This window comes from Mya arenaria, chromosome 13 (genome assembly GCF_026914265.1).
Source record: "Mya arenaria isolate MELC-2E11 chromosome 13, ASM2691426v1".
Lineage (NCBI taxonomy): Eukaryota > Metazoa > Mollusca > Bivalvia > Myida > Myidae > Mya > Mya arenaria.
Window position 1 is genome coordinate 15,760,057 of NC_069134.1, and position 27,221 is coordinate 15,787,277.

At 36.7% G+C, this 27,221-nt stretch overlaps 1 protein-coding gene across 2 annotated transcripts in view; it reads left to right on the forward strand.

Moving 5' to 3' along the window:
- LOC128213539 (glycogen debranching enzyme-like) overlaps window positions 1-25,690 on the forward strand; it is a 39,290-nt gene extending 13,600 nt beyond the window's left edge. Inside the window, exons 12-29 of one of the 2 annotated variants that reach the window (XM_052919328.1) lie at window positions 237-338; window positions 1,777-1,962; window positions 2,072-2,222; window positions 2,575-2,800; window positions 3,099-3,370; window positions 6,576-6,709; window positions 7,040-7,173; window positions 7,433-7,800; window positions 9,085-9,187; window positions 12,780-13,005; window positions 13,237-13,378; window positions 14,231-14,366; window positions 15,261-15,373; window positions 15,598-15,806; window positions 16,156-16,253; window positions 17,650-17,737; window positions 19,264-19,452; window positions 20,597-25,690. In XM_052919328.1, coding sequence (XP_052775288.1) covers window positions 237-338; window positions 1,777-1,962; window positions 2,072-2,222; window positions 2,575-2,800; window positions 3,099-3,370; window positions 6,576-6,709; window positions 7,040-7,173; window positions 7,433-7,800; window positions 9,085-9,187; window positions 12,780-13,005; window positions 13,237-13,378; window positions 14,231-14,366; window positions 15,261-15,373; window positions 15,598-15,806; window positions 16,156-16,253; window positions 17,650-17,737; window positions 19,264-19,452; window positions 20,597-20,737 — 3,018 coding nt within the window. In that variant the 3' untranslated portion in view covers window positions 20,738-25,690. The remainder of the gene's footprint in view (window positions 1-236; window positions 339-1,776; window positions 1,963-2,071; window positions 2,223-2,574; window positions 2,801-3,098; window positions 3,371-6,575; window positions 6,710-7,039; window positions 7,174-7,432; window positions 7,801-9,084; window positions 9,188-12,779; window positions 13,006-13,236; window positions 13,379-14,230; window positions 14,367-15,260; window positions 15,374-15,597; window positions 15,807-16,155; window positions 16,254-17,649; window positions 17,738-19,263; window positions 19,453-20,596) is intronic. The other variant, XM_052919330.1, reaches the window with a different exon arrangement.
- Window positions 25,691-27,221: the final 1,531 nt, after the last annotated feature.

The following is a 27,221-nucleotide window of genomic DNA, read 5'->3' on the forward strand; positions in this document are numbered from 1 at the left end:
ATACTATTAAGGGAAGTTCTTGTCTATAGCTCTACATTCATGCACCGTTGTACTAGTATGTAATTTATGTGTAACTTGATAGAGTAAAGTGTACTTATTGAAATACCAATATTGATTCTTTTTGATAGATTTACTGACCATGTCATGATATTTAAGTTTTAAATCAGGCATGTTTATGTTTTCTTAAAAATGGATACCAATCATTTATTTATAGCACTAAATATTGCCATTTTCAGACACTTTCAGCCTTCACAATGCTGCCCAATGCGGCCTTGGTGTCCATGGCTTGCTGCGCTACAGGCAGCAACAGAGGATATGATCAGATGGTCCCGCACCATGTAAGTCATTTGTCTGTAGTTGATGGTTTGAACATTTTACAATATATAAACTTTTTTGTGCTGAACTCCAATAATCGACTCTATTAGGAGCCAATTTTAAGAATTTGACTCTTCAAAATAAGTTTTTATGACTCTGAAGGTTGGTGTATTAGAACCTCACCGTCTGGTCATGCGTACGTCTGGCTCAATATCTTGTTTCTGGATGTAATTTTCTCTTGTGACCTTCGAAACACACTTGAGTTCCACATCAAGGGCATTGGTCACTTACAGTGACAGCTCTTGTTTCTACTGACCTTAACCTTAATGCAACCTTATTTCTTTTGAAGAATTTTATTAAATTGTGAAAATTGCAAAGGTTATTAAATAGTATAGCATATGGACATAAATAAAAAAAATACATTAAAATAACAAAAGAACAAGTGGTTTTAAGCTTTTTAATAGTTAATTGCACTTTAATAGCATTAATAATAAACAACAATTTCATTCTGTCATCCTGATGATTTTCTACTCGAAGCCCTCAAATTATTCTTAGCCGTTGCAAATTGTACAAGCAACAGCCGTATACTGTACATAATGAGGGTTCTCAACATGTCCACACCTTCACCTTCAGTATTATGCACATGTGGTACAATGTGTCGAACATTGAAACAGTATACAGTTGTTGCATGGGCATCTATGTAACAGTCAAAACTGTTGTCTCGAGGTGGAGGGGATGACTTCTAAATGACACCGAGTTTTGACTGTTACACAAATGCCCATGCAACAACTGTTTTATTACCTGATCATATATTTTTGTTCAAACACAAAAAAAGAAAAACTTTTGTAAAGTGAATATATTAAAGTTTCACAACAAACCTTAATATCACATGATCTCTATTTCCCAGCAAATTGTTGAGATAAATCTCGGAAACATCTTCAAATCGTGACATTGTTTGTTTATGTCTGATATTGATTTGTTTATGTAATAATCTTGATCATATAGACGATTGAGCGCTTGAAATTTCTTCCGTATTCTGTCACACATTGACAGTGCACAATGATACCACTTCACAGTTTGTTTATTTATAATCATTGAAATACAAAATGATGCGACATGTACTTAATATCTATCTTACAATATCGAAACTTTAAATAATTAACTTCATTTTATTGTAATTCCCCTGATGGTAATCATACCCGATTTTTCACTGCAGATATAACTAAATCCATCAATCAATGCGAGTTACATCCCCGAAGTTTTAAGTTAACAAACTCTTTAATCCAACCAGAAATTGAATCTGAAATATAATGTCAGAAGCCTAATACTATAGATAGGATGCAGGCCTTTGTTTTATAAATAAACTTTTGTTACCTGCATGCATTATTAAAGTACTATCAGTTTAGATATGTTTATATTTATTAATCAGTCACAAAAGTATTGTATTTTCATTTCATACAGATCCATGTGGTAACAGAGGACAGGAAGTACCCATCATGGGCAGACTGGGATTTCCCCGACCGTCCGTACATCAACCAGACATTCGGTATAACCCGTGCCAAGACATTGATTAACAATCTACACTTCATGCTTGGGGCTGGCGGAGTAAAAACCGGCAGTGCAAGCGATAGGCGGAACTTCTCACAGGTAGGGGGAATCAGGTTGATGTGTTTTGGAGTAACATAAAACTTAGTGTGCTAAATGTTTATCTAGCTCATGTTGTTAGTTTGTGTGAACATTTTAATTCTCTATTCAGGTGTATGTAGACCAGATAGATGAGGACACTGTGTCCGTGACTCGGCACAACCCGGTTACCCATGAAAGTATTGTCCTGGTTGCCCGTACCGCCTTCAATGAGCCAGAAGACCCGGAGAAGACAGCCCATGTCAGGCCCATCACTCTAGAGGGTAAGTGGGGGAGCGAACAGTAGACATTTGGATGTACTCTGCACTAACACCTCAGCACTCAATTGGCAGGCAACATTTGTTCGAACTCAATTAGACCTTCACTACCGATCTGGATGGAATTAACATGGTGACCAGTCAATGCAACTCGCCAAAGAAGCGGAAGGTTAAATCGCTATGAAAAACATAACATGAACTCTTAAGCTTTAAGCTGCAAAAGGGTCAATAACTCTATTGAGGCCTAACCTCATCATTTCAAATGATTTTGAGCATTTTAAACCATCATTATTAATACAGTTCTGATAAGTTGTCATATTTAACGGCCATTTAAAATCCTTTCATTGTCTTATTCTAGGTGTGGTAGAGACCATCCTGTTTGAGATCCAGACATTTCACACGGATGCCTATGAGTATGTGAAAGATGCGGACTTCATCAATGGTCTTCCAGACTACTACCTGAAGCTGCAGGAGAACATTCCTCCCAGCCTCAGTAAGATGTGCACAACCAAGGTCCAGCCTGATGGCATGGCAACCGTTGTTAATCTTCAAACATTCACTCCCGGCAGTGTGATAGCTTTCAAGTATGTGGTTTGGATTTTCTTATATATTAAAATCGGTGCTTTACCTTAAAATTCAAACCTTAGCCAAATTTTATTACTCTGACAATACTACTGAATAAATATAGATATTCTCCTATATGATTCCTTCCTGAAATATGCTATTTGAATTCTAGAGATGTCTGAAAGACTCTAGGTATTTACTTAAATCTGTAGCGTTCATAAAAAAGAATCAGTATTATATAACAGAGGTATGTCAGTACATTATGATAAAACTCTGAAAGGTTCATTGTAACAGCAATTTTTGAACCTTTGTTCCCAGAATAGCCTTACCAAGCAAAGCTCAAAAAGCAATTCTGGAAATTCGTCGAGGCCTGGGACAGTTTGGCTACTTGATGAGGTCGTACAGTGGCCGTACGATGTTTGATGAGACGTTTGACACATCCAACTTCCGAGCTATTGTTTCCGACTTGAGTCTTGCTGACCTAAACATAGCACTGTTCCGAAATAGATCTGAAGAGGAGGCAGATGGGAAGGGTTTCGGTGTGTACAATATCCCGGGATTTGGCGATATGACATTCTGTGGTCTCAGAGGTGAGTAAGGATTGTAAAACTAAAGTTATGTCTTTATAGTAATGTTTGCAAATACACTAAGCATTTCAAGTTTTTGACACACTGTATGATCATGGTTCTTACCCCTTTCCATCAAGTGCATTTCGAATCGTGTCCATTGTCTATAGCCTGTTGATATAAGCCATTTGGCGTCTCTCCATGTACTGCATGAAATTAACTTATGAAAAGGCGGGTTTCATATAAGTATAGTTTGCTATTGTTTTATTTTAACTGACCAACTGAATCCTAGCTTTAAAGTATGCACGCATCTTGAAATTGATGGTTTAAAGGTTTTAAAGCCGATATTGAGGCGCCAGAAATTGTGACCCAATTTTAACCTGAAAGTAGGGGGCCCGTCTTATAGGGAAGGCTATAAGAAACTCAGAAATAATCGAGTCAGAATCAGTTATATTCAACATTCAGTATTTTACTGAAAGATTTATTGTCTGTAAACGACTCCCCAATATAAGTGACAAGATCACAACCCATCAGATTAAGAGGACCGTCTGCTATGTTTCACTAAGATGAATACTGGATATCTTCTAATCGACAAACATGTTGTTTATCACAGGAGACACATTTTGCTGCCTTGATTATAAAAATATTTTGGATATTGTTCACCATGTTATGTCCGAAATAAAACTGACTTTCTCTTACGATTAGGCTTTGTGTACATCATGCACACTAACTGTAAAGTTTCAATACCCATTTTATTGTGTCGCCTGAAAAGATGACATATAGGGTTAACTTTGTCGGCGGCGGCAACGGCGGTGGCGGCAGCGTCCCATTTTCGCTTGTCCGGAGTATATCTCCTAAACTATTAGTAGTATCAACATAAAATTTCTTATGTAGATAGATCTAATTGAGGGCAAGTGCACTGCACAAGAACCGTTACTCTTGCTTCCATATTTTTAGAGTTATTGCCCTTTGTTATTTTTCATGCTTAAAGTTTTGTCCGGGGCATATCTTGTAGAATATAAGAGTTATCAACTTGAAACTTCATATGTAGATAGATCTCATGGAGGGCAAGTGCAGTGCACAAGAATCGTTACTCTTGCTGCCATATTTTTAGAGTTATTGCCCTTTGTTAATTTTCTTGCTTAGGTTTTGTCCGTGGCATATCTCGTAAACTATAGGAGGTATCAACCTGAAACTTATTCCGTAGGTATATCTGATTGAGGGAAAGTGCAGTGCACAAAAACCATAACTCTTGCATCTATATGTTTAGAGTTATTGCTCTTTGTTAATCTTCATGCTTAAAGTTTTGTCCGGGGCATATCTTGAAGAATATAAGAGGTATCATCTTGAAACTTCATAGCTAGATAGATCTCATTGAGGGCAAGTGCAGTGCACAAGAACCGTTACTCTTGCTGCCATATTTTTAGATTTATTGCCCTTTGTTAATTTTCTTGCTTAGGTTTTGTCCGTGGGATATCTCATAAACTATAGGAGGTATCAACCTGAAACTTATTCCGTAGGTATATCTGATTGAGGGAAAGTGCAGTGCACAAAAACCATAACTCTTGCATCTATATGTTTAGTGTTATTGTCCTTTGTTAATTTTCAAGCTTAAATTTTGTCCGGGGCATTTCTCGAAAAATATAAGAGTTATCAACTTGAAACTTTATAGATAGATAGATCTTATTGAAAAGGGATGGCAGTGCACAAAACCTGTATCTCTTGCTTCCATTTTAGAGTTATTGCCCTTTGTTAATTTTCATGTTTAACTTTACCTTGCACACTTTTTTAGCTCACCAGAGCACAGGTGAGCTATTGTGATCGGTCTTTGTCCGTAGTCCGTCCGTCAACAATTGCTTAAAGAACATCTCCTCTGAAACTACCTGGCCAAATTCAATGAAACTTGACAGGAAGCTTCCTTGGGTGCCCCTCTACAAAAATACAACAAGGGGTTACGGTAAATTGATTAACAACAACAACAAAATGGCCGACTTCCTGTTTTGCTTTAAAAAACATCTCTGAAACTATCAGTCCAAATTCAATGAAATTTTACAGGAAGCTTCCTTGGGTGACCCTCTACAAAAATACAACAAGGGGTCATGATTGATCAACAACAACAGCAACAACAACAAAATGGCTGACTTCCTGTTTTGCTTAAAAAAAACTCCTCTGAAACTACCACTCCAAATTCAATGAAACTTTACAGGAAGCTTCCTTGGGTGACCCTCTACAAAAATACAACAAGGGGTCACGATTAATCAACAACAACAACAATATGGCCAACTTCCTGTTTTGCTTTAAAAAAAACATCTCATTGCATGACCCTTTACAAATATAAAACAAGGCATCGTCATCAGTAAAGATATGTTTAAATTGCAACATTTTTATTAATGCTTTATCACATAGTTGTGGCCCTTTGCTTAGGTGAGCGTTTTAGGGCCATCATGGCCCTCTTGTTATTATTTCCCTTTGATTGATTTCATTTGGGCATTTTTTGTCCGTGGAATTAGGGTTCTGCAAATCAGATGTGTCGCCTGATACAGGATAGTTTATGTAAAATATGAGCATAACTAGAACTCTGCTAGTCAGATGTGAAATATCACAAATTAGGCAGAGAGCACTGCTTTTGAAGATAAAAATAAATCACAATAACCCATAGTGCTTCTTTATTTCGATTTGTTTTCTAAAATTTTGTCAGAGATTTATTCCAGATACATCATTTTTGCTTATATAACCAATTGCTTGTTAATCATTACATTAATTTATCAGCAATCATCAATGGTTATTTATTTCTCCAAATTTAAGTCCCATCAACTGCAATCCAAACAAACACCTGCAAATTTTAGGTTATAAACACATGTGTGTATTATGTGTCGGCTGCAGATCAATTGGTACAAATTGTGACGTTACAACATGAACTATGTAGAGATCAAAGGCGCATGCCAAAACGGTAAATCTGTGAGAGTGCAGCTTTAAAAATCGACTCCGTCTTATAAATGGGTTAAGACAAAAACACCTGATTCCATGGGCAAAGTTAGGGGGTCCTCTTGAAAGTGGATCGCCTTATAGTGAGGGGAAATATGGTATATTTTACAATTGTAGCCTTTACCGTTTTTTCGTGGTAACAAAAAAATGGGTCTGTTTAACTTTGGCAGAAGGAGATCCTGTATCTTAAGGCTATTTCACAGGGAATATTCTCAACTATTTCTAGCAATTACTCTATAAACAGGTGTGTCAACTGTGTTGAGCAATGTTCGGCCTCGTAACGACCTTGGACACCCTCTGTGTAACAACCTCCGAGATGGAGATTGGCTTCCAGCTTACATTGCCAAGCGGCTGCAGGTCCATGAGGGAACTATACATGTAAGCTGATTCAAGATTATTTAGACTTGTTGGTTAAATAAAGTTCATACATGTACCATGTTAATAATGTGTGCTTTCTGGGTTTTTTTGATAGAATTAAAAAAGGTTTTGATAACCTATGCAATACGATTGTCATTACATGTATAAAGCAAATTCAAATTGATGTCATTTAATAAGTTCATTATACATGAAAAAAATAAGATTCAAAAGTCTTCAAGATCACAAATTGTGATATACAGGAATGGTATATAGTAGAGCAGCACAGTAAATAATTTAAAAAAATATGGTAAATGTACCAGATATTGTATATTTCTTATACTTGTATTTCAGCTTGGGAATTGGTTTGAGAACTTGTTTAAGCATCTGTCTCAAGTTCCACGCTACCTGATACCGAGCTACTTTGATGCCATCATCACTGGAGCTTATGTCATACTGCGCTCTCATGCCTACTCTCTCATGTCAGAGTAAGCTATGATAGTATTCTAGTTCTTAGGATGTACCATATCATATAAGCTGCATGCATTTAGTATTTTGGAATGGGTATGATTTTTGAAGTTTTGTACAAAAATAAGAATTAATTTTGCCTCATTTTTGCACAATGAAAATAACCATTGTTTGTTCTAGACTGGTAATTAATGTGTTCCTCAACATCATGCTTCATTAGCTGATATTCTAATTGAATATTATCTGAAAAATGAAAACACATTGTATGGCTTGTTTCAGTTTTGTAGCCGATGGTTCAACATTTGTGCAAGCACTGGCCATGGGATCTGTGATGTTCTGTGGCTATGTCAAAGATGCTGAGCTGCCACAACTATCCCCAAACCTGGCTCCCCCAAAACCTCCTTTGAAAGAGGGCTCAAAGATAGCTACTCCAGAGAAATCAGGGAAAGTTACTGCCCAAAAGAAGGGGGGAGAGAATTCAGTTCAACAGAAAGGGCAGAAAAAAGTGTCTGAAGAAAATCAAGCCTGTTCAACTCAACAAAAAGAGCAGAAAAAAGAGTTAGAAGAAAAACAAACCTGTTCAGTGGAAGAGAAAGAGCAAAAAAAAGTGTTTGAAGAAAATCAAGCCTGTCTGTCGATAGCAGCAGGTATGTATGAATGATTGGTTTCACATTCTGCTTCATACTTTGATTCATCACATTTCTGTGTGTTCATGCTGTATGAATGCAGGATGGCAGGTGAGCAAATTCCATGAAGCACTTATGCACTTCTAGGGAAATTTGGAAGTGTGATCTTTTGCAATAGTAAAGCATGGCCACGCAAAAAAATGTATACAATCCTTGATCATACATTTTTGATAATTATTAATTATAATTAAAAATTGGTTAATTTTATTGAAATCAAAGCTGAGTAATTATTGTTGAAGAAAGGTTGTCAACAGATATGTTTGTATAAAAGAATAGCCCATATTTGTAACATCATATACCATTGGTTAATTGATGTTGCACTTACCCAATCACAATATTGGAATAAACAATGACATCATCACCCCTTGCAAGTTATATGATATGAAAGTCAAGTTTTCTCTATTCCGATGACTAGGAGAATGTTAATATTATGAGATAACAATTTACAGCAAGAACGATACCGATTTCAGAAATGTATACATTTCTTACACATGTCCCAGAGGGTCAGAAATTAGCTTAATTATATACTCCCATAATTTTGCTAGTGGTTTTATTGCCCACTGGTACTCAAAAAATAACAAAACACGCTTACATAATTTAGTTCAAAAAAGATATATAAAAAATAATTTATGCGTCCATGAAGGTCTTAAAGTGTGCTTTTTCCTGTGTCCCAGGACCCAGTGAAACTATGATCATCGTGCCAAAGATAGCCATTCAATTTGAGATATTTTTTATACTCCTGGGTTTATCAAGAATCTTGAAAAGCAACACAAAGTAACAATTCATCCAACACTGTTGTCTGCAAATTACGGTATCATTTATAACATTGAAGATCGTTCAATATACATTAGTGAATGACAATCTTAAATTTTATATCCAAAATCTAGATTGTTGATGAGAAAACACAATACACACTTGATGTGGAGACTGTAGCACTCCATTTAGCCAATGACAAAGTGGAACCATTACGTCATTTCCATAACCAGTAGGAGCCCATATAATAAAAACTATCCGATAATAGGCTAGTTTAACAATCAAGTGCTCTACTTTATATCTGAAAAAAAAAACTAACCACATTGCAAAATTTTGCAAGTTTAGCAAAAGGTCCCTTGCAATATTAAAATTTCAATCACATGTTGCGTGTATGCAAGTCCAAATTTCAATCGTGTATTCCATAATTCTTGCTGTTCATTGTTTATGTGCATACATCAATGATGTATTATATGTATAAATTATTGATTTCAGGGTTTCCTCATTTCTCAAGTTCATACATGCGTAACTGGGGCCGGGACACGTTCATTGCCCTCAGGGGACTTTTGTTGCTCACAGGCAGATACAACGAAGCAAGGTAGGTCTTAACTTAAACTATCACTGCTTAAATAATCTACTTACTGCAAGAACAAAATCGATGTAAAAAGTCAGTTACATTTAATCCTAAGCATAGAATCAGTGACAGTCAATAGTAAGCATAGAATCAGTGTCAGTCAATAGTAAGCATAGAATCAGTGTCAGTCAATAGTAAGCATAGAATCAGTGTCAGTCAATAGTAAGCATAGAATCAGTGACAGTCAATAGTAAGCATAGAATCAGTGACAGTCAATAGTAAGCATAGAATCAGTGACAGTCAATAGTAAGCATAGAATCAGTGACAGTCAATAGTAAGCATAGAATCAGTGACAGTCAATAGTAAGCATAGAATCAGTGCCAGTCAATAGTAAGCATAGAATCAGTGACAGTCAATAGTAAGCATAGAATCAGTGCCAGTCAATAGTAAGCATAGAATCAGTGCCAGTCAATAGTAAGCATAGAATCAGTGCCAGTCAATAGTAAGCATAGAATCAGTGACAGTCAATAGTAAGCATAGAATCAGTGACAGTCAATAGTAAGCATAGAATCAGTGACGGTCAATAGTAAGCATAGAATCAGTGACAGTCAATAGTAAGCATAGAATCAGTGACAGTCAATAGTAAGCATAGAATCAGTGACAGTCAATAGTAAGCATAGAATCAGTGACAGTCAATAGTAAGCATAGAATCAGTGTCAGTCAATAGTAGGCATAGAATCAGTGTCAGTCAATAGTAAGCATAGAATCAGTGTCAGTCAATAGTAAGCATAGAATCAGTGACAGTCAATAGTAAGCATAGAATCAGTGACAGTCAATAGTAAGCATAGAATCAGTGTCAGTCAATAGTAAGCATAGAATCAGTGTCAGTCAATAGTAAGCATAGAATCAGTGACAGTCAATAGTAAGCATAGAATCAGTGACAGTCAATAGTAAGCATAGAATCAGTGACAGTCAATAGTAAGCATAGAATCAGTGTCAGTCAATAGTAAGCATAGAATCAGTGTCAGTCAATAGTAAGCATAGAATCAGTGACAGTCAATAGTAAGCATAGAATCAGTGTCAGTCAATAGTAAGCATAGAATCAGTGACAGTCAATAGTAAGCATAGAATCAGTGACAGTCAATAGTAAGCATAGAATCAGTGTCAGTCAATACTAAGCATAGAATCAGTGACAGTCAATAGTAAGCATAGAATCAGTGACAGTCAATAGTAAGCATAGAATCAGTGTCAGTCAATAGTAAGCATAGAATCAGTGTCAGTCAATAGTAAGCATAGAATCAGTGCCAGTCAATAGTAAGCATAGAATCAGTGCCAGTCAATAGTAGCCATAGAATCAGTGCCAGTCAATAGTAGCCATAGAATCAATGCCAGTCAATAGTAAGCATAGAACCAGTGCCAGTCAATAGTAAGCATAGAATCAGTGACAGTCAATAGTAGGCATAGAATCAGTGACAGTCAATAGTAGCCATAGAATCAGTGACAGTCAATAGTAGGCATAGAATCAGTGACAGTCAATAGTAAGCATAGAATCAGTGCCAGTCAATAGTAGCCATAGAATCAGTGACAGTCAATAGTAGCCATAGAATCAGTGACAGTCAATAGTAGCCATAGAATCAGTGACAGTCAATAGTAAGCATAGAATCAGTGACAGTCAATAGTAGCCATAGAATCAGTGACAGTCAATAGTAGCCATAGAATCAGTGACAGTCAATAGTAGGCATAGAATCAGTGACAGTCAATAGTAAGCATAGAACCAGTGCCAGTCAATAGTAAGCATAGAATCAGTGACAGTCAATAGTAGGCATAGAATCAGTGTCAGTCAATAGTAAGCATAGAACCAGTGTCAGTCAATAGTAAGCATAGAATCAGTGACAGTCAATAGTAGGCATAGAACCAGTGTCAGTCAATAGTAGGCATAGAATCAGTGTCAGTCAATAGTAGGCATAGAATCAGTGCCAGTCAATAGTAAGCATAGAATCAGTGTCAGTCAATAGTAAGCATAGAACCAGTGCCAGTCAATAGTAAGCATAGAATCAGTGACAGTCAATAGTAGGCATAGAATCAGTGACAGTCAATAGTAGGCATAGAATCAGTGACAGTCAATAGTAGCCATAGAATCAGTGACAGTCAATAGTAGGCATAGAATCAGTGACAGTCAATAGTCAGCATAGAATCAGTGACATTAAATTATAAGCATAGAATCAGTGACAGTCAATAGAAAGCGTAGTACCAGTGACATTAAATTGTTAGCATAGAAAAGGTGACAGTCAATAGTAAGCATAAAATAAGTGACATTAAATTGTAATCGTAGAATCAGTGTCAGTCAAGTGTAAGCATATAATCAGTGCCAGTCAATAGTAAGCATAGAATAAGTGACATTAAATTGTATGCGTAGAATCTGTGTCAGTAAGTGTAAGCATATAATCAGTGCCAGTCAATAGTAAGCATAGAGTAAGTGACATTAAATTGTAAGCGTAGAATCAGTGACAGTCAATAGTAAGCATAGAATAAGTGACATTAAATTGTAAGCATGTAATCAGTGCCAGTCAATAGTAAGCATAGAGTAAGTGACATTAAATTGTAAGCTTAGAATCAGTGACAGTCAATAGTAGGCATAGAATAAGTGACATTAAATTGTAAGGGTAGAATCAGTGACAGTCAAAAGTAGGCGTAGAATCAGTGACAGTCAAAAGTAAGCATAGAATAAGTGACATTTAATTGTAAGCATAAAATCAGTGTCAGTCAAGTGAAAGCATATAATCAGTGCCAGTCAATAGTAAGCATAGAATAAGTGACATTAAATTGTAAGCGTAGAATCAGTGTCAGTCAAGTCTAAGCTTAGAATCAGTGCCAGTCAAAAGTAATCATAAAATAAGTGACATTTAATTGTAAGCTTAGAATCAGTGACAGTCAATTGTAAGCATAGAATAGGTGACATTAAATTGTTAGCATAGTAACAGTTACTGTCAATTGTTAGCATGGAATCAGTGAAAGTCAAGTGTAAGCTTAGAAACAGTTACTGTCAATTGTAGGCATAGAAACAGTGACTGTCAATTGTAAGCATAGAATCAGTGACATTCAATTGTCAGCATAGACTAGGTGACATTCAGTTGTAAGAATGGAATCAGTGACATTCAATTGTAAGCATAGACTAGGTGACATTCGATTGTAAGCATATAATAGGTGACATTCACTTGAAAGCATAGACTAGGTGACATTTAATTGTAAGCATAGAATCGGTGAAAGTCAAGTGTAAGCATAGAATCAGTGACATCCAACTGTCAGAATAGAATCAGTGAAAGTCAAATGTAAGTATAGAATAATTGACAGTCAGAAATAGCCATAAAATCAATGACAATCAAGAGTAAGCTTAGAAACAATGACAGTCAAAAGTAAGCTTAGAAACAGTGACAGTTACTAGTAAGCTTAGAAAACATGCAAGTCAAAATAAAGAATCAAGTCAGTGACATTCAATACTAAAATTGCCATCTTTAATATTTTGATAACTGCTTTGACAATAACAGTGGTATAACTCTCTACAATAAGGAAAAGGTTTGTTATTTGAAGCCTAATGCATATATTTCATAATATTCAGGTATGTCATCCTAGCATATGCAGGTGCCATGCGCCATGGCTTGATCCCCAATTTGCTCAACAAGGGAATTGGTGCACGGTATAACTGCCGAGACGCAGTTTGGTTTTGGCTTCAGTCCATACAGGACTACTGTAACATGGTGCCGGAGGGGCTGGCCATTCTAAAGGACACTGTTGCTAGGATTTACCCCACTGATGATGCTGAACCACAGGGGCCTGGAGAACATGTGAGTGCATCGATGTTTAGTGGGGGGAAAGATGTAAGGACATGCCAATGATTCAATGTCATGCAGTATTATCTTTTGCATGGCAGTTAGAATTTATTTTACATCAATGACTCATGGAAAAAGTTTACATTACACCTATATCAAACAGAAATGTTTTTTATTTATTTTGATAAAAATAATTTTTATTAAGATACAATGCTAATTTCTTAACTGAAAAGTGTATTTCTTCAGGACCAGCCCCTTGTGGAGGTGGTTCAGGAGGCTCTACAGAAACATGCGGCGGGGATCAAGTTCCGAGAGAGGAGGGCGGGTGCGGCTATTGACGAACACATGACAGACAAAGGTCACTCCCGACATAAACATTCCCCAGATAGAAAGTGTTTTTAGTTTATATAAGTGTATGCAGGGGCACTTTTGCCTTGAGCACTTATCAGCTTCCATGTATTTTTATAACTCCTTTATTACTACTTCGGCTCACTGGATAAATTCCTCCGCCTTTCCAGACAAACTTCCTTCATCCACGGCACTAACCTAGTATTCTCTATACATAAGACCCTTTGCTTTTAATTGCTTTATTATAATAGCACAATCTTTTTGTCCAATAACTAGACTGTTAAAACATTTTAGTTCAATTTTACCAGTACTGATGATTCCTTTGCTTCAAATATTAGCGCAATAATTTCCTGAAGCATGGTTCTATTTTTATTGTATATATGAATGTGGCATTCTATCTTCCACATACTATGTGTATGAATATATATATATACATACGACTTGTATTTACGATGAAAAATACATGCATGACGATATTTAAAAAAACACACCATACTTTACTTTCAACGTAAAAAGTATTTCAATTTTTCTTTGATATAACAAACTTTGTCCTGTCAAATAGTTTGTTTTGATTCATGTTTTAAGAAACTTGTTTATCTGAAATACAAATTAACCAAAACAAAAATGCAAGCCTTTCCCCAGTACTGTATATCCTGTAATTTATGAAATAATTGTTATATAAGAAGTGACATTATATTGACAATTTTACCTAATCCAGGCTAGTATTATTGTATTACAAATATCACGTTTAGACTATACTGGCCAGTCTCTATTTTAATCTCTCAGTTTGAAATAATGGCTGACTGCCAATTTACCAATGCTACATATATACTGGTATTTCAATTTGGTTCCCATTCCACTGTTTAATCTTCAGATCCTTGCTCTGTTACAGGGTTTGACATGGAGGTGGGCGTGAAGTGGGACCTGGGCTTCGTGTATGGGGGAAATGAGCACAACTGTGGTACATGGATGGATAAGATGGGCTCCTCTAACCTGGCTGGGAACAGTGGCAAGCCAGCAACGCCAAGGTTAGAGGCAGACTTTACCTGCTTTGATTTTTTTTTGCTACGTTGAACAGATAATGTTGTGTCATGTTTTTAAGATAAAAAATGGCCTGTCTCCGGATTACATGGGTGAACACTTTATTTCGCAAGATTCCGTACATAATTATAGTACAAGACTTAGTCAAAAGGGTGGGTATTGTCTACCTAAAGTCAAAAGTCATGGTTCTAAGTCCTTTGCTTTCTCTGGAATTAAACTATGGAATGATTTACCTGTAGAGTTAACGGAGATCAACAGGTTACAAAATTTTAAGGTTGCCATCAAAAGGCATCTTATGAACAGTATTTAAAATTGTTTTTACCTATTTCGGCTCAGGATTTTAAATTGTTTGCTAATATCTTTTTACAATTTTAGAAATGTGTTTTAAATCCTAGCTGCAAACAGGAGTGTCACTAAATCAAGATTTGACTGTGATATACATTTTTATGACTCAATAGTACTTTTACACATGATTATATTTAGGTCCGCCTCTCTGTGTCATGCCGCCAATACAAAGGACCACAATGGAAATAAGGGCTTGCCCTTTTTTGTGTTATCCTTGGTGTTGGTGTGTATGTCATAGTTTTCTCGTATGTGATATAGTATTTAATAATGCTCATTATTTTATCCTATGTTATGTTGTTAACTATGTATATGCTTCCTATGCCGAAATAAATCTATCTATCTATCTACTTTGCTAACAGACAATAGAAAGCTGAAAATACAAAATACAAATAAATCTGAATGTTGCAATTGGGACAGTAAAAGTATTGATTCAGCCAAAACCAGAACACAACCATTTATTTTGTCACCAACCCAGTTATTTGAGATGATGTGTGTTTATAATTATGTTTGGTGTGGTAATGATGGCCTGTTTGCAGGGATGGTTCTGCGGTGGAGTTGATTGGGCTGTCTGCCTCAAGTATGCTGTGGCTGGATGGGCTCCATAAGGCGGGACACTATCCGTATAGTGGAGTCACCAGCTATTTTAATGGTGGGTACACTTACAGGGCTACCATATGGAAATGTGCTTCTGACTTGGGTATAGAACATTATTAATAATCAATATGTGGAAAAATAACATATTTTCAGGAGAATGTCTTAAACTTAGATATGCAATTTGCAAAAGCCTTATAACGGTACACTCCTTGCTCATTTACATGTATCTAATCGGTTCCCAGCAGCCTGAATAAAGTTATTATAATTACTCTGTTTCAGGAAATGAAGAACAGGTGTCATTTCTAGACTGGTACAACCTTATAAAGAAGAACTTTGAGTTTTGTTTTTGGGTAAATACGGAACCAGTTGAGGGCGAGCAGGCACCAGAGCTGATCGCAAAACGTGGAATCTACAAGGACACATATTTCGCCACCCAGTTCTGGACAAACACACAGCTGCGGCCTAACTTCCCTATAGCTATGGTTGTGGTATGTATTGTGACTCTGGCGTGCTAATACATTAAAGTAGTGAAATAATGGTTAAGGCAATTGAATTTGTTTGTTTATTTAAAATGTGAATTTCATTACAATGAATTCATTAGGGACATTTGTTGAAAAATTATCAAGAAATACTCTAAAATCAATGTTTTTGTTTTATAAAGTTTCTTTTACCTGTAAATATAAGAAAATAAGTGCAGAAAGCTTTTTGGTGCCTAAGATGCTTGTTCTGGATATACCCAATTCTCTTATCTACATGCAGAGTTTGGTAGTTGTTTTAAGATTCATTTAGTATTAATATTTTCTGTCTATATACAAGCAATATTATAAATATTTTAAGGCACCAGACCTGTTCAACCCAGACCATGCCTGGACAGCACTTGGGATGGCTCAGAAGATTCTTCTGGGACCACTTGGGATGAAAACACTTGACCCAGAGTATGTGCACTAGATACATACATGTACCTCATTTCCCTCGAAGCCTTGGAAATGTGTACATGTACCTCATTTTCCTCGAAGCCTTACAAACCTGTACATGTACCTCATTTCCCTCTTAGCCTTACAAACTTGTACATGTACCTCATTTCCCTCGAAGCCTTACAAACTTGTACATGATTTCCCTTGAAGCCTTGAGAACTTGTACATGTACCTCATTTCCCTCGAAGCCTTATACACTTGTACATGTACCTCATTTCCCTTGAAGCCTTGCAAACTTGTACATGTACCTCATTTCCCTCAAAGCCTTATAAACTTGTACATGTACCTCATTTCCCTCGAAGCCTTATAAACTTGTACATGTACCTCATTTCCCTCGAAGCCTTACAAACCTGTACATGTACCTCATTTCCCTCAAAGCCTTACAAACCTGTACATGTACCTCATTTCCCTCGAAGCCTAACAAACCTGTACATGAACCTCATTTCCCTCGAAGCCTTACAAACCTGTACATGTACCTCATTTCCCTCGAAGCCTTACAAACCTGTACATGTACCTCATTTCCCTCAAAGCCTTACAAACCTGTACATGTACCTCATTTCCCTCGAAGCCTTACAAACCTGTACATGTACCTCATTTCCCTCGAAGCCTTACAAACCTGTACATGTACCTCATTTCCCTCGAAGCCTTACAAACCACAAACTTGTACATGTACCTCATTTTCCTCAAAGTCTTACAAACCTGTACATGTACCTCATTTCCCTCGAAGCCTTACAAACCTGTACATGTACCTCATTTCCCTCGAAGCCTTACAAACTGTTTCTGTCTGATCATAAGGTTATGTGCAACTGTTTCTGTCTGATCATGAGTTTATGTGCGACTGTTTCTGTCTGATCATGAGTTTATGTGCAACTGTTTCTGTCTGATCATAAGGTAACATGCAACTGTGTCTGTCTGATCATCAGGTTACGTGCAACTCTTTCTGTTCAATCATGAGGTTACGTGCAACTGTTTCTGCCTGATCATGAGTTTATGTGCCTTTACAGATGGATCATCCATAAATAGGCACATATTATCTTATGATATTTTTGTAAAGATTGTCAAAATTGGACTCATACTTATTTGGTGCTTTTTGGTGCATATATCAGAATCGATCAAGGTAAAAATAATTTTCAAAAAAAATTGTAAATCTGTGATTTTCATTGCCCACACACCCAACTTTGTTATTTATCTGATTCAATTCTTGTGTTTGATGTACTATTCTTTTAAATTAATTTTGTTTAAAAAAAGAGGAGAAAAAATAATAGAAACCAAGCATAGTAGTACTATGCTTGGTTTCTATTATTTTTTCTCCTCTTTTTGTACTATTAGTACAGATTATTTACAACATATATTGCAGTGACTGGAGCTATGTGCCATACTATGATAACCGGATAGAATGTGCAGATGCCAAGATTGCCAAGGGGTTCAGCTACCACCAGGGACCGGTATACTGCATTTGATTCATGATTAGGCCAAAAAAATAAAATTGTTTACTGGTTGAGAAGCAGTTTCCGACGGAAAGCAGTTTCCGACAAATCGCTTTTTCGCGTACTTTCTTTAGATATTCATAAAGAAGGTATTGCAATTCAACTTTATCGTAACAAGGCAATCAAAAGTTGAAATTCTTACCGAGAAACGTAAAAAACTTGTATTATTATTTAATGTTTAATGTTTATTTTTCATTTTGTACACAAGCTTGCACGTGGGGGGATCGGCACGCGCAGCGTATTGCGCATGCGTGTAAACCTAATTTGCATATCTATGAATAGTTACAAGGTTTTCCTAAATTGACTTATATAATCGACGATCATTGTGTACATATTTGTGAACACTGATGTCATGCATGTTTCGCACCCACATTCACTTAAATGTTTACAAACACAAGTTTCTATCAGAGATGAATCAAAATATCATTGATTTTCAGTGTCTGCCTAATTTCGAGTATGAATTGATTGTCGTAATTTTAAGGTTTAAATTTTTCGTTAATGCTGAAAAATTAAATAATATTTCTCTTAATACAGTCTGATATTAAGTATATTCAATAAACGAATAATAAAAACACATAATGGGCACCTTAAATCTGCCCCGATCTCGATTTGTCGGAAACTGCTTCTCATCACAAACTAATCTGAACAGTGTAAGTTCCCTCTTTGGGCCCCTATTAGATACACTATTTGTGACGTCACACATGTGAAAAATATATCGATAATAGCAGCTTGAGCTGTAGTTATCTAAAATGTGAACAATTTTAGTAGGTATTTAAACATGTATAAATAATTCAATAAAAACGTATAAAAACTGTCGGAAACTGCTTCTCAACCAGTAGGGTAACCTTCCCAAAATTTCTAGGTAGGGATTTATTTTTATTTTTTTTATTTATTTTTTTCAAAATCTGTCGTAAGTTCAGAGTGTTTTCTTGCACATGGCAGTCTTTCCTACATTACTGTCATTGCCTGACTTTGTTTTATCATATAAACAATAATTCCGATTAAAATCTGCATTTATCCGCCCTTCGTAACTCTCTATTCGCTAACGAATATTTTTTTTGCTCAGAAACAGAAAAAAAAAGTTTTTTTTATAGGTAGGGTCGGGTTACCCGAAACAGACATTTTTTTTAGGCCTTATATTACTTTCTTTGCTTCAAAATCACTGCTGATGTTTATAAAATAAATTTGAACTATTAGCTGAGGAAATTACTTATTTTGTTGAGATTTTCATGTTAATGTGCTTATGTACTGTTTGAATTATAGTGCACTATATTTGCCATGGCTTCTTTGTAACACAGTTGTTGTTTTTTAAAGTAGATATCCTCTATTTATATCTCCTTTCAAATGACATTTAGTAGTTTCTCTGTAACAATTTATTATGATTAGCTTAAAAGTTAACATGAATGCATTTGTGTGTAGAAGTACACTTTTAAGTCCTTAGATTGTTATTTTATACTAATGAAAAGGCTATTTGTTTATCATAGGAATGGGTGTGGCCGATTGGCTACTTCCTGAGAGCCAAGCTGTTGTTTGCCAAAAAGCTTGAGTCATCGCGACCTGGTATCCTGAAGGAGACTGTTTTATTTATAAGAACGACCTTGACCAGACATTATGAAGAGGTCATGAACTCATCCTGGAGGTCACTGCCTGAACTGACCAATCACAATGGAGAAGTAAGGTTTTGAATTTGTCAGTCTGCTGAAGAAATGTAATGAAGATATTGTTATTGCCTTGGTGCCATTGGAGTAGTTTTACAAAACCTTGAACCTATTCCATGCTTATGAAACCATTCTCATGTTGGCCACGGTTTTTAAATAAAAATTCTGGAGAAATCCTGAAATCAAAGTTGAGAGCTTTTAACTTCAGACTATTATGCAGCTTTAATTAAAGTAAGTTATTACTCAGATATCAAAAACTGTAGGAAGTACCTTGAAATGACTTTAGATGACTTTGATTTACTGGGTTATGCCCCTTGTTTGATGTGAATTGACACACCATTGTAAAGGCCAAATTGTAAAGAGAGGCGTTATGTTCAGAATAAAAAAGAACAAAAATCATTAGAAATGCATATAGAATATGGCAGTTTCATTCTTGTTACTTTGCTACCCGAATAAATACAGGAGAGCAAAAAGTTGCCACTTCGTCTGTCCCCTGTTTTATGTCCACATCTTAACTCCTCAGGTGATAGAAGATTTTTTGTTGAGGCATTTTGAAATCCTTCTGTTGCTTGAGGAGTTATGGAGTGGACACGAAAATGGCCTTTGGCCCAGAGGTGTGACCTTTATGGTTGACTGTAACCTTTGTGCAGATTTATTTTAAAATCCTTCCATAGGTTGGGAATTAATGGAACAGACATTGCAAAATTAATCTTTAAATTTTGCAGTTCCTGTCCAAATTAGCTATATATATTATGAGTATTTAGTTATTTAAATATTTGATTTACAACTTACCTACAGTATACCAGAATATATTCAGGAGTACTTATGTAGATATCAGATGAAAATTCATTAAGACAGGCGCCTGACGAGTATCGCACAGCGAGATGACGTCGTTAATCCACGTTTCATAGATATCAGGGTTTCTATGTGTTATTGACGTGGGACTTAGGTCAGCCACGTCATGATCAGAATCCCTAGTCGAGTGACATCGCACTCAAGTTGGGTGTTTCCTGGATGTTTTCAATTTCAATTTCCAATCAGAAAACATCTATTGTTTCTTAAGAAAACTTATTTAAAAAAAAAAAGATAAGAAGTTAAGAATATATGCAAGTATGCTTTCATGTATTGCAAATTGTAACCGATTTTCTGTTGATTTCAGCCAAATATGTTTGGTTGTCCGGCCCAGGCTTGGAGTGTGTCCTGCGTGCTAGATGTCCTCTACGACCTAGAAAATCTGGATAACTCCGTCACAATCACTCCTAGCAAGTCAACAGAAAATCTTGTTGTTGCACCTTTATGAGGATGAGGCATAGGGATGTGATATTATTAGATTTCGCGGGGGGGGGGGGGGTTATGACATTGAAGTCAAAGAAACAACTTTGAGAGAAGTTATGTGACATTTGGCATGAAGTGAAGAAAATTTGATATAAACTTTCTATGGTGGAAAAAATCAATACTTGTTTGCCAAAAATAATTGTTGTAATGTTTTACTGTGCCAGCATAAAAAGTAATTTTGCTTTATTTTTTATTAGTAATTATTTTGGTGAATAAATACAGCTGTATTGTCCAGAATATATGTTATAAGAAAAATATTTTCTAGTCTGGATCTTATTAAGCACTTATTTTTTTACAACACTTATTTTTAAACATTATTATAAGTTAATTCCCTACTGGTGCATTTTATATTCAGAATGTCATAAAACCATATAGTAGTTTGAATACAATTATTGATCAAAATGAATATGGTACCAGTATGTTAATGGTGAACTCATGCTAAAAGAAGTATTATGTTGAGGTACATACATATAATACATTTTTATGCCCCCTTTTGAAAAAAGTGGGGTATATTGTTTTGCACATGTCGGTCGGTCGGTCGGTCGGTCTGTCGGTCGGTCGGTCGGAATACCAAATGGTTTCCGATCAATAACTTGAGAACGCTTTGACCGAGGGACCTCATACTTGGTATGTGTATTGGTCATCACCAGCAGATGAACCCTATTGATTTTGAGGTCAGTGGGTCAAAGGTCAAGGTCAGTGTGACCTTTACATGAAAAACGGTTTCCGATCAATAACTTGAGAACGCTTTGACCCAGGAACCTCATACTTGGTAGGTGTATTGGTCATGACCAGCAGATGAACCCTATTGATTTTGAGGTCAGTGGGTCAAAGGTCAAGGTCAGTGTGACCTTAACATGAAAAACGGTTTCCGATCAATAACTTGAGAACGCTTTGACCCAGGGACCTCATACTAGGTAGGCTTATTGGTCATGACCAGCAGATGAACCCTATTGATTTTGAGGTCAGTGGGTCAAAGGTCAAGGTCAGTGTGACCTTTACATGAAAAACGGTTTCCGATCAATAACTTGAGAACGCTTTGACCCAGGGACCTCATACTTGGTAGGTGTATTGGTCATGACCAGCAGATGAACCCTATTGATTTTGAGGTCAAAGGTCAAGGTCAGTGTGACCTTAACATGAAAAACGGTTTCCGATCAATAACTTGAGAACGCTTTGACCCAGGGACCTCATACTAGGTAGGCTTATTGGTCATGACCAGCAGATGAACCCTATTGATTTTGAGGTCAGTGGGTCAAAGGTCAAGGTCAGTGTGACCTTTACATGAAAAACGGTTTCCGATCAATAACTTGAGAACGCTTTGACCCAGGGACCTCATACTTGGTAGGTGTATTGGTCATGACCAGCAGATGAACCCTATTGATTTTGAGGTCAGTGGGTCAAAGGTCAAGGTCAGTGTGACCTTTACATGAAAAACGGTTTCCGATCAATAACTTGAGAACGCTTTGACCCAGGGACCTCATACTAGGTAGGCTTATTGGTCATGACCAGCAGATGAACCCTATTGATTTTGAGGTCAGTGGGTCAAAGGTCAAGGTCAGTGTGACTGTAAGCTGAAAAAAGGTTTTCTGATTGTCCATATTTTTTTAATGCATGCACAGATGATTGGGATTGATGTATAAATGTTTGTATAGAAATGATTTTCTTTTATGTTACTATTTTAGTTGGGCATTTATTTTTAATCATTCTGTTAGTGAGAATTCCTATGGATGCATTGTAGAGCTACATATAGTTTTTATCATAGAAACAAGATGTACTCATTATAATTGTAAGGTCTAAGGGCTCAATGCCAATGTTTACATGTGTGCTCCATTGTCATGGGGCTAGGCAGCAGCCCATATGTTATCAAGGCTAACTCAGATAACTAAGGCTACCTGAGATGTATTGAGATGAAATAGGGATGGATAGGTCACGGTATGCCATTGAAATCAGTATTAACTGATGCTGTGATTTACATACTTCAGAAAAGCCATTCAAATACTATCCTTCATGTATGGATGTTTACCTTGTTTGTTTTTTTTTCAAAGAAAATAATTCATGTTATTGTCACAGCATTGACATTGTTGTTGTCGGCTTTCTGGTGGGAATTGTTGTTGGCGTGCAAAATTCTTAACCTTGACCATTACTCATAAACCATTAAAGATATTCCAATGAAACTTGGTACATATGTTGCTGGAGAAAATTCACTTTTACAATGATGCCTATAAACTCTGGTTTTAATAATAGTTGTGTTCTGCCCCTTATTTGACTGAAAAACAACAGACCACTGAAAGTGTGGACTTGTGTCCTCTTGTTTCATCTTTATCATGAATACAAAAATGATAAAATTATTTTTTTATAGTTAAAAATATTTGTTTTCACAATACAAAACTTCGCATTTGGTTGTGAGTAGTTTGGTATTGAAAGTCTCATTAAAACTTTGTTTGAATTTGAATATTCCATGAAAGTAATAAATATCAAATAAATTGGATAGTTAGTTTGATTGATTCTATTTTGTGCAAAACAATTTTTTGAGTTGATTCTTTCTTTCAATTTAACTCCAGTCATTCATTTTTATTGTAAATGAATCAAAAAGTAGATTATAGAACATACAAGTAGTTTTAACACTCTTGTGTATTACATTATAAACCTGTAGAGCTACATGTATAAATGTTTAATTATTAAAATAACACATGAACATTTAATGTTGTTTTGTAAGGTCTGAACAAATCTATTGTTTATGTCCACAAATTGAAGTGCTGTGATTTGCTTTTAATATGTGTGTGCTTGTTTTGTCTGTATATTTTGCATTAAGTTTTAGCCAGTACCAATTATAAAGCTGCAAAATAGAAAAAGTACTTTTTTCTCTGAGAATGAGGAGTTTATCAGCAAGATTGAAACTGTACCAGATAACGCCATTTTTCTTCCATTAACGCTTTTACCCCTCTAAAAAGTTGAAAGAAATTCAGCAGGATGTGAACTCTTTTAAAGAAAATTGAAATAAACTATCTTATATGACTACATTGTTCTAAAGTGGTGCAGAATAATGTCATTTCAGTTCATTTATATTAGGCTAGTGAATTCGTTCTTACAATAAGCATACATTATGAAAATGATTGTACTGATTTTTAGATCAGGGGTTTAACTTTCTCCCATTTCTCTGATTATTTAAGAAAAACCTCCATTTCTTGGTGAAAAGTGATCCCTTACAAGTACATTACATGTATGTACTAACATTTGAATGTTACTATACATTTGGTTTTGTCAACCTGAGCTCCTCGATCAACCTTTCTGTTTAAAAAGTATCTCTTTCATCATTCAGTTTAAAACCTTATTTAAGCAGAGAGCCCTTTTGTAGTTCTCCATGGCTAGAATTTTTCTGTCTCACGGATAACCTTATGCACCAGTCAATTGTGACCACGGCTCCCCCAGGTCCGGGGTGTACCGGGGTTAGCCGGGGAAATGGGCCGTGTTTTTACCTTTCAGTGCCGGGTGAATGCGGTGGTTTTGTCTTCGCACAAATATAGCGGGGAATGCGCCTAACCTGGGGTGCGGGTGAATTTGGCAGGGATTTTACCATCAGTTCGTCCCCGCAGGGTGGGGATTTTACCCGGGGTTGGCTTGACCGAAAGTCAAAGTCCCCGCTATTCCCCGGACCTGGGGCGGCCGTGGTTACAATTTACTGGTGCATTATATTGATTCAGGCTGATGCATCTAAAATGAATTGTAAAACCATATGAAATTTCTGGTCATGCGACTAAACATTTCTCACTCTTCCTGATAACATATTCTATTTTTAGCCAAAGTACTCTTTCATACTGTCAATTTGCCCAATTATAGTGATAAAACCCTAACCCTTTTTCCCTCTTTGATTGTTAAAGGGACTAGACACCAGATGGTCCAAATATTGGCAAATACAGGATTTTATAAAAACAAACGAGCCAAGAATAGATTGCGTAGGAGGCCGAAAATACATAATTTTAGATGGTTAAAATAATAAACGCAACAATAATGTTGCCGTCTCATCAGTGTTTCCCCTTTTAAAAATAGCGCATAATGATTTTCCAGCTCATGTAATATCTGTTTAGGAGTACATATAAATATTCGGACGCTATTTTTAAACTTACTGTGATTGACGTTGTAGACAACCCCAGTAAACTTCGAAAAAACTACGAAAACACTGAGAAAGATGCATGTGTCGTAAGCTATGTGATGCAGCTAGTAAGATTCAATGCGTTGTACACAATGTCAATTTTGTGTAAGTTTTTGACATTTTTTTTCTCTTTTTGTCTTGTAAATGTATCATCTGGTGTCTAGTCCCTTTAAACTGTTTGTTAAAATTAAGTTTGTCCATCAAATTTTGATGACATTGCATGGGTAAAATGTGGCATTAATTCATGTAGTGGAATCTAGGATTCAAATTTACATGGCATTTGGAATCTCTTTAATATCTTGAAAACAAAATAGAAAACTTGTTGGGCATTTGAACCATGGGTGCTTAATATGTTTATCTTTGTTTTACTCATTTTGAATTTGTTGAACATGTTTATTTTATTATCATTTGTCTACCTAGTGCTTGCTTTACACGCACATGTATATTGGAAATAACGCAACACATGGAAATATCAGTGGTCTTTTCCGTCCTACTTGTACTTCTTTTAATTAATAAAGATCTCTTTCCAACAAATATTAACATTTTGAACTCTTAAATATAAGAAGTTGTGCAAGAAGGTGTAAAGAAGTAATTGTTTGTCAAAATATTGTATCTGCACTGAAACTCAATGTGTATGTAATGTGTTCTATTATTTTAGCATTATCCAGATTTATTTACAGATTTGTTTTATTCTGCCCTTGTTGTTATAAGTGTTATATTTTGGTACATTAGGGTTTGCTACGCAGAATAAAACCTTAAATCATTGCCTTATCCTAATGCTTGTTGACACCAACTTTAACAGCCAAGGCATATACGTGCATTTGTATCCTTGTGTCAGCGGCAGTGTCTTACGTGTATCTGTATTCTTGTGACAGCGGCCAGTGTCTTACATGCACCAGTATTCTTGTGTCAGTGGCCAGTGTCTTACGTGCACCAGTATTCTTGTGTCAGCGGCCAGTGTCTTACGTGCACCAGTATTCTTGTGTCAGTGGCCAGTGTCTTACATGCATCAGTATTCTTGTGTCCGCGGCCAGTGTCTTACGTGCACCAGTATTCTTGTGTCAGTGGCCAGTGTCTTACGTGCACCAGTATTCTTGTGTCAGTGGCCAGTGTCTTACGTGCACCAGTATTCTTGTGTCAGTGGCCAGTGTCTTACGTGCACCAGTATTCTTGTGTCAGCGGCCAGTGTCTTACGTGCACCAGTATTCTTGTGTCAGCGGCCAGTGTCTTACGTGCACCAGTATTCTTGTGTCAGTGGCCAGTGTCTTACGTGTACCAGTATTCTTGTGTCAGTGGCCAGTGTCTTACATGCACCAGTATTCTTGTGTCAGTGGCCAGTGTCTTACATGCACCAGTATTCTTGTGTCAGCGGCCAGTGTCTTACATGCATCTGTATTCTTGTGTCAGTGGCCAGTGTCTTACATGCACCAGTATTCTTGTGTCAGTGGCCAGTGTCTTACATGCACCAGTATTCTTGTGTCAGTGGCCAGTGTCTTACATGCACCAGTATTCTTGTGCCAGCGGCCAGTGTCTTACATGCATCAGTATTCTTGTGTCAGTGGCCAGTGTCTTACATGCACCAGTATTCTTGTGTCAGCGGCCAGTGTCTTACATGCACCAGTATTCTTGTGTCAGTGGCCAGTGTCTTACATGCACCAGTATTCTTGTGTCAGAGGCAGTGTCTTACATGCACCAGTATTCTTGTGTCAGCGGCCAGTGTCTTACATGCATCAGTATTCTTGTGTCAGTGGCCAGTGTCTTACGTGCACCAGTATTCTTGTGTCAGAGGCAGTGTCTTACATGCACCAGTATTCTTGTGTCAGTGGCCAGTGTCTTACGTGCATCAGTATTCTTGTGTCAGTGGCCAGTGTCTTACATGCACCAGTATTCTTGTGTCAGTGGCCAGTGTCTTACATGCACCAGTATTCTTGTGTCAGAGCCAGTGTCTTACATGCATCAGTATTCTTGTGTCAGCGGCCAGTGTCTTACATGCACCAGTATTCTTGTGTCAGCGGCCAGTGTCTTACATGCACCAGTATTCTTGTGTCAGTGGCCAGTGTCTTACATGCACCAGTATTCTTGTGTCAGTGGCCAGTGTCTTACATGCACCAGTATTCTTGTGTCAGTGGCCAGTGTCTTACATGCACCAGTATTCTTGTGTCAGCGGCAGTGTCTAGCCTGCATCTGTATTCTTGTGACAGCGGCCAGTGTCTTACATGCACCAGTATTCTTGTGTCAGTGGCCAGTGTCTTACGTGCATCAGTATTCTTGTGTCAGCGGCAGTGTCTAGCCTGCA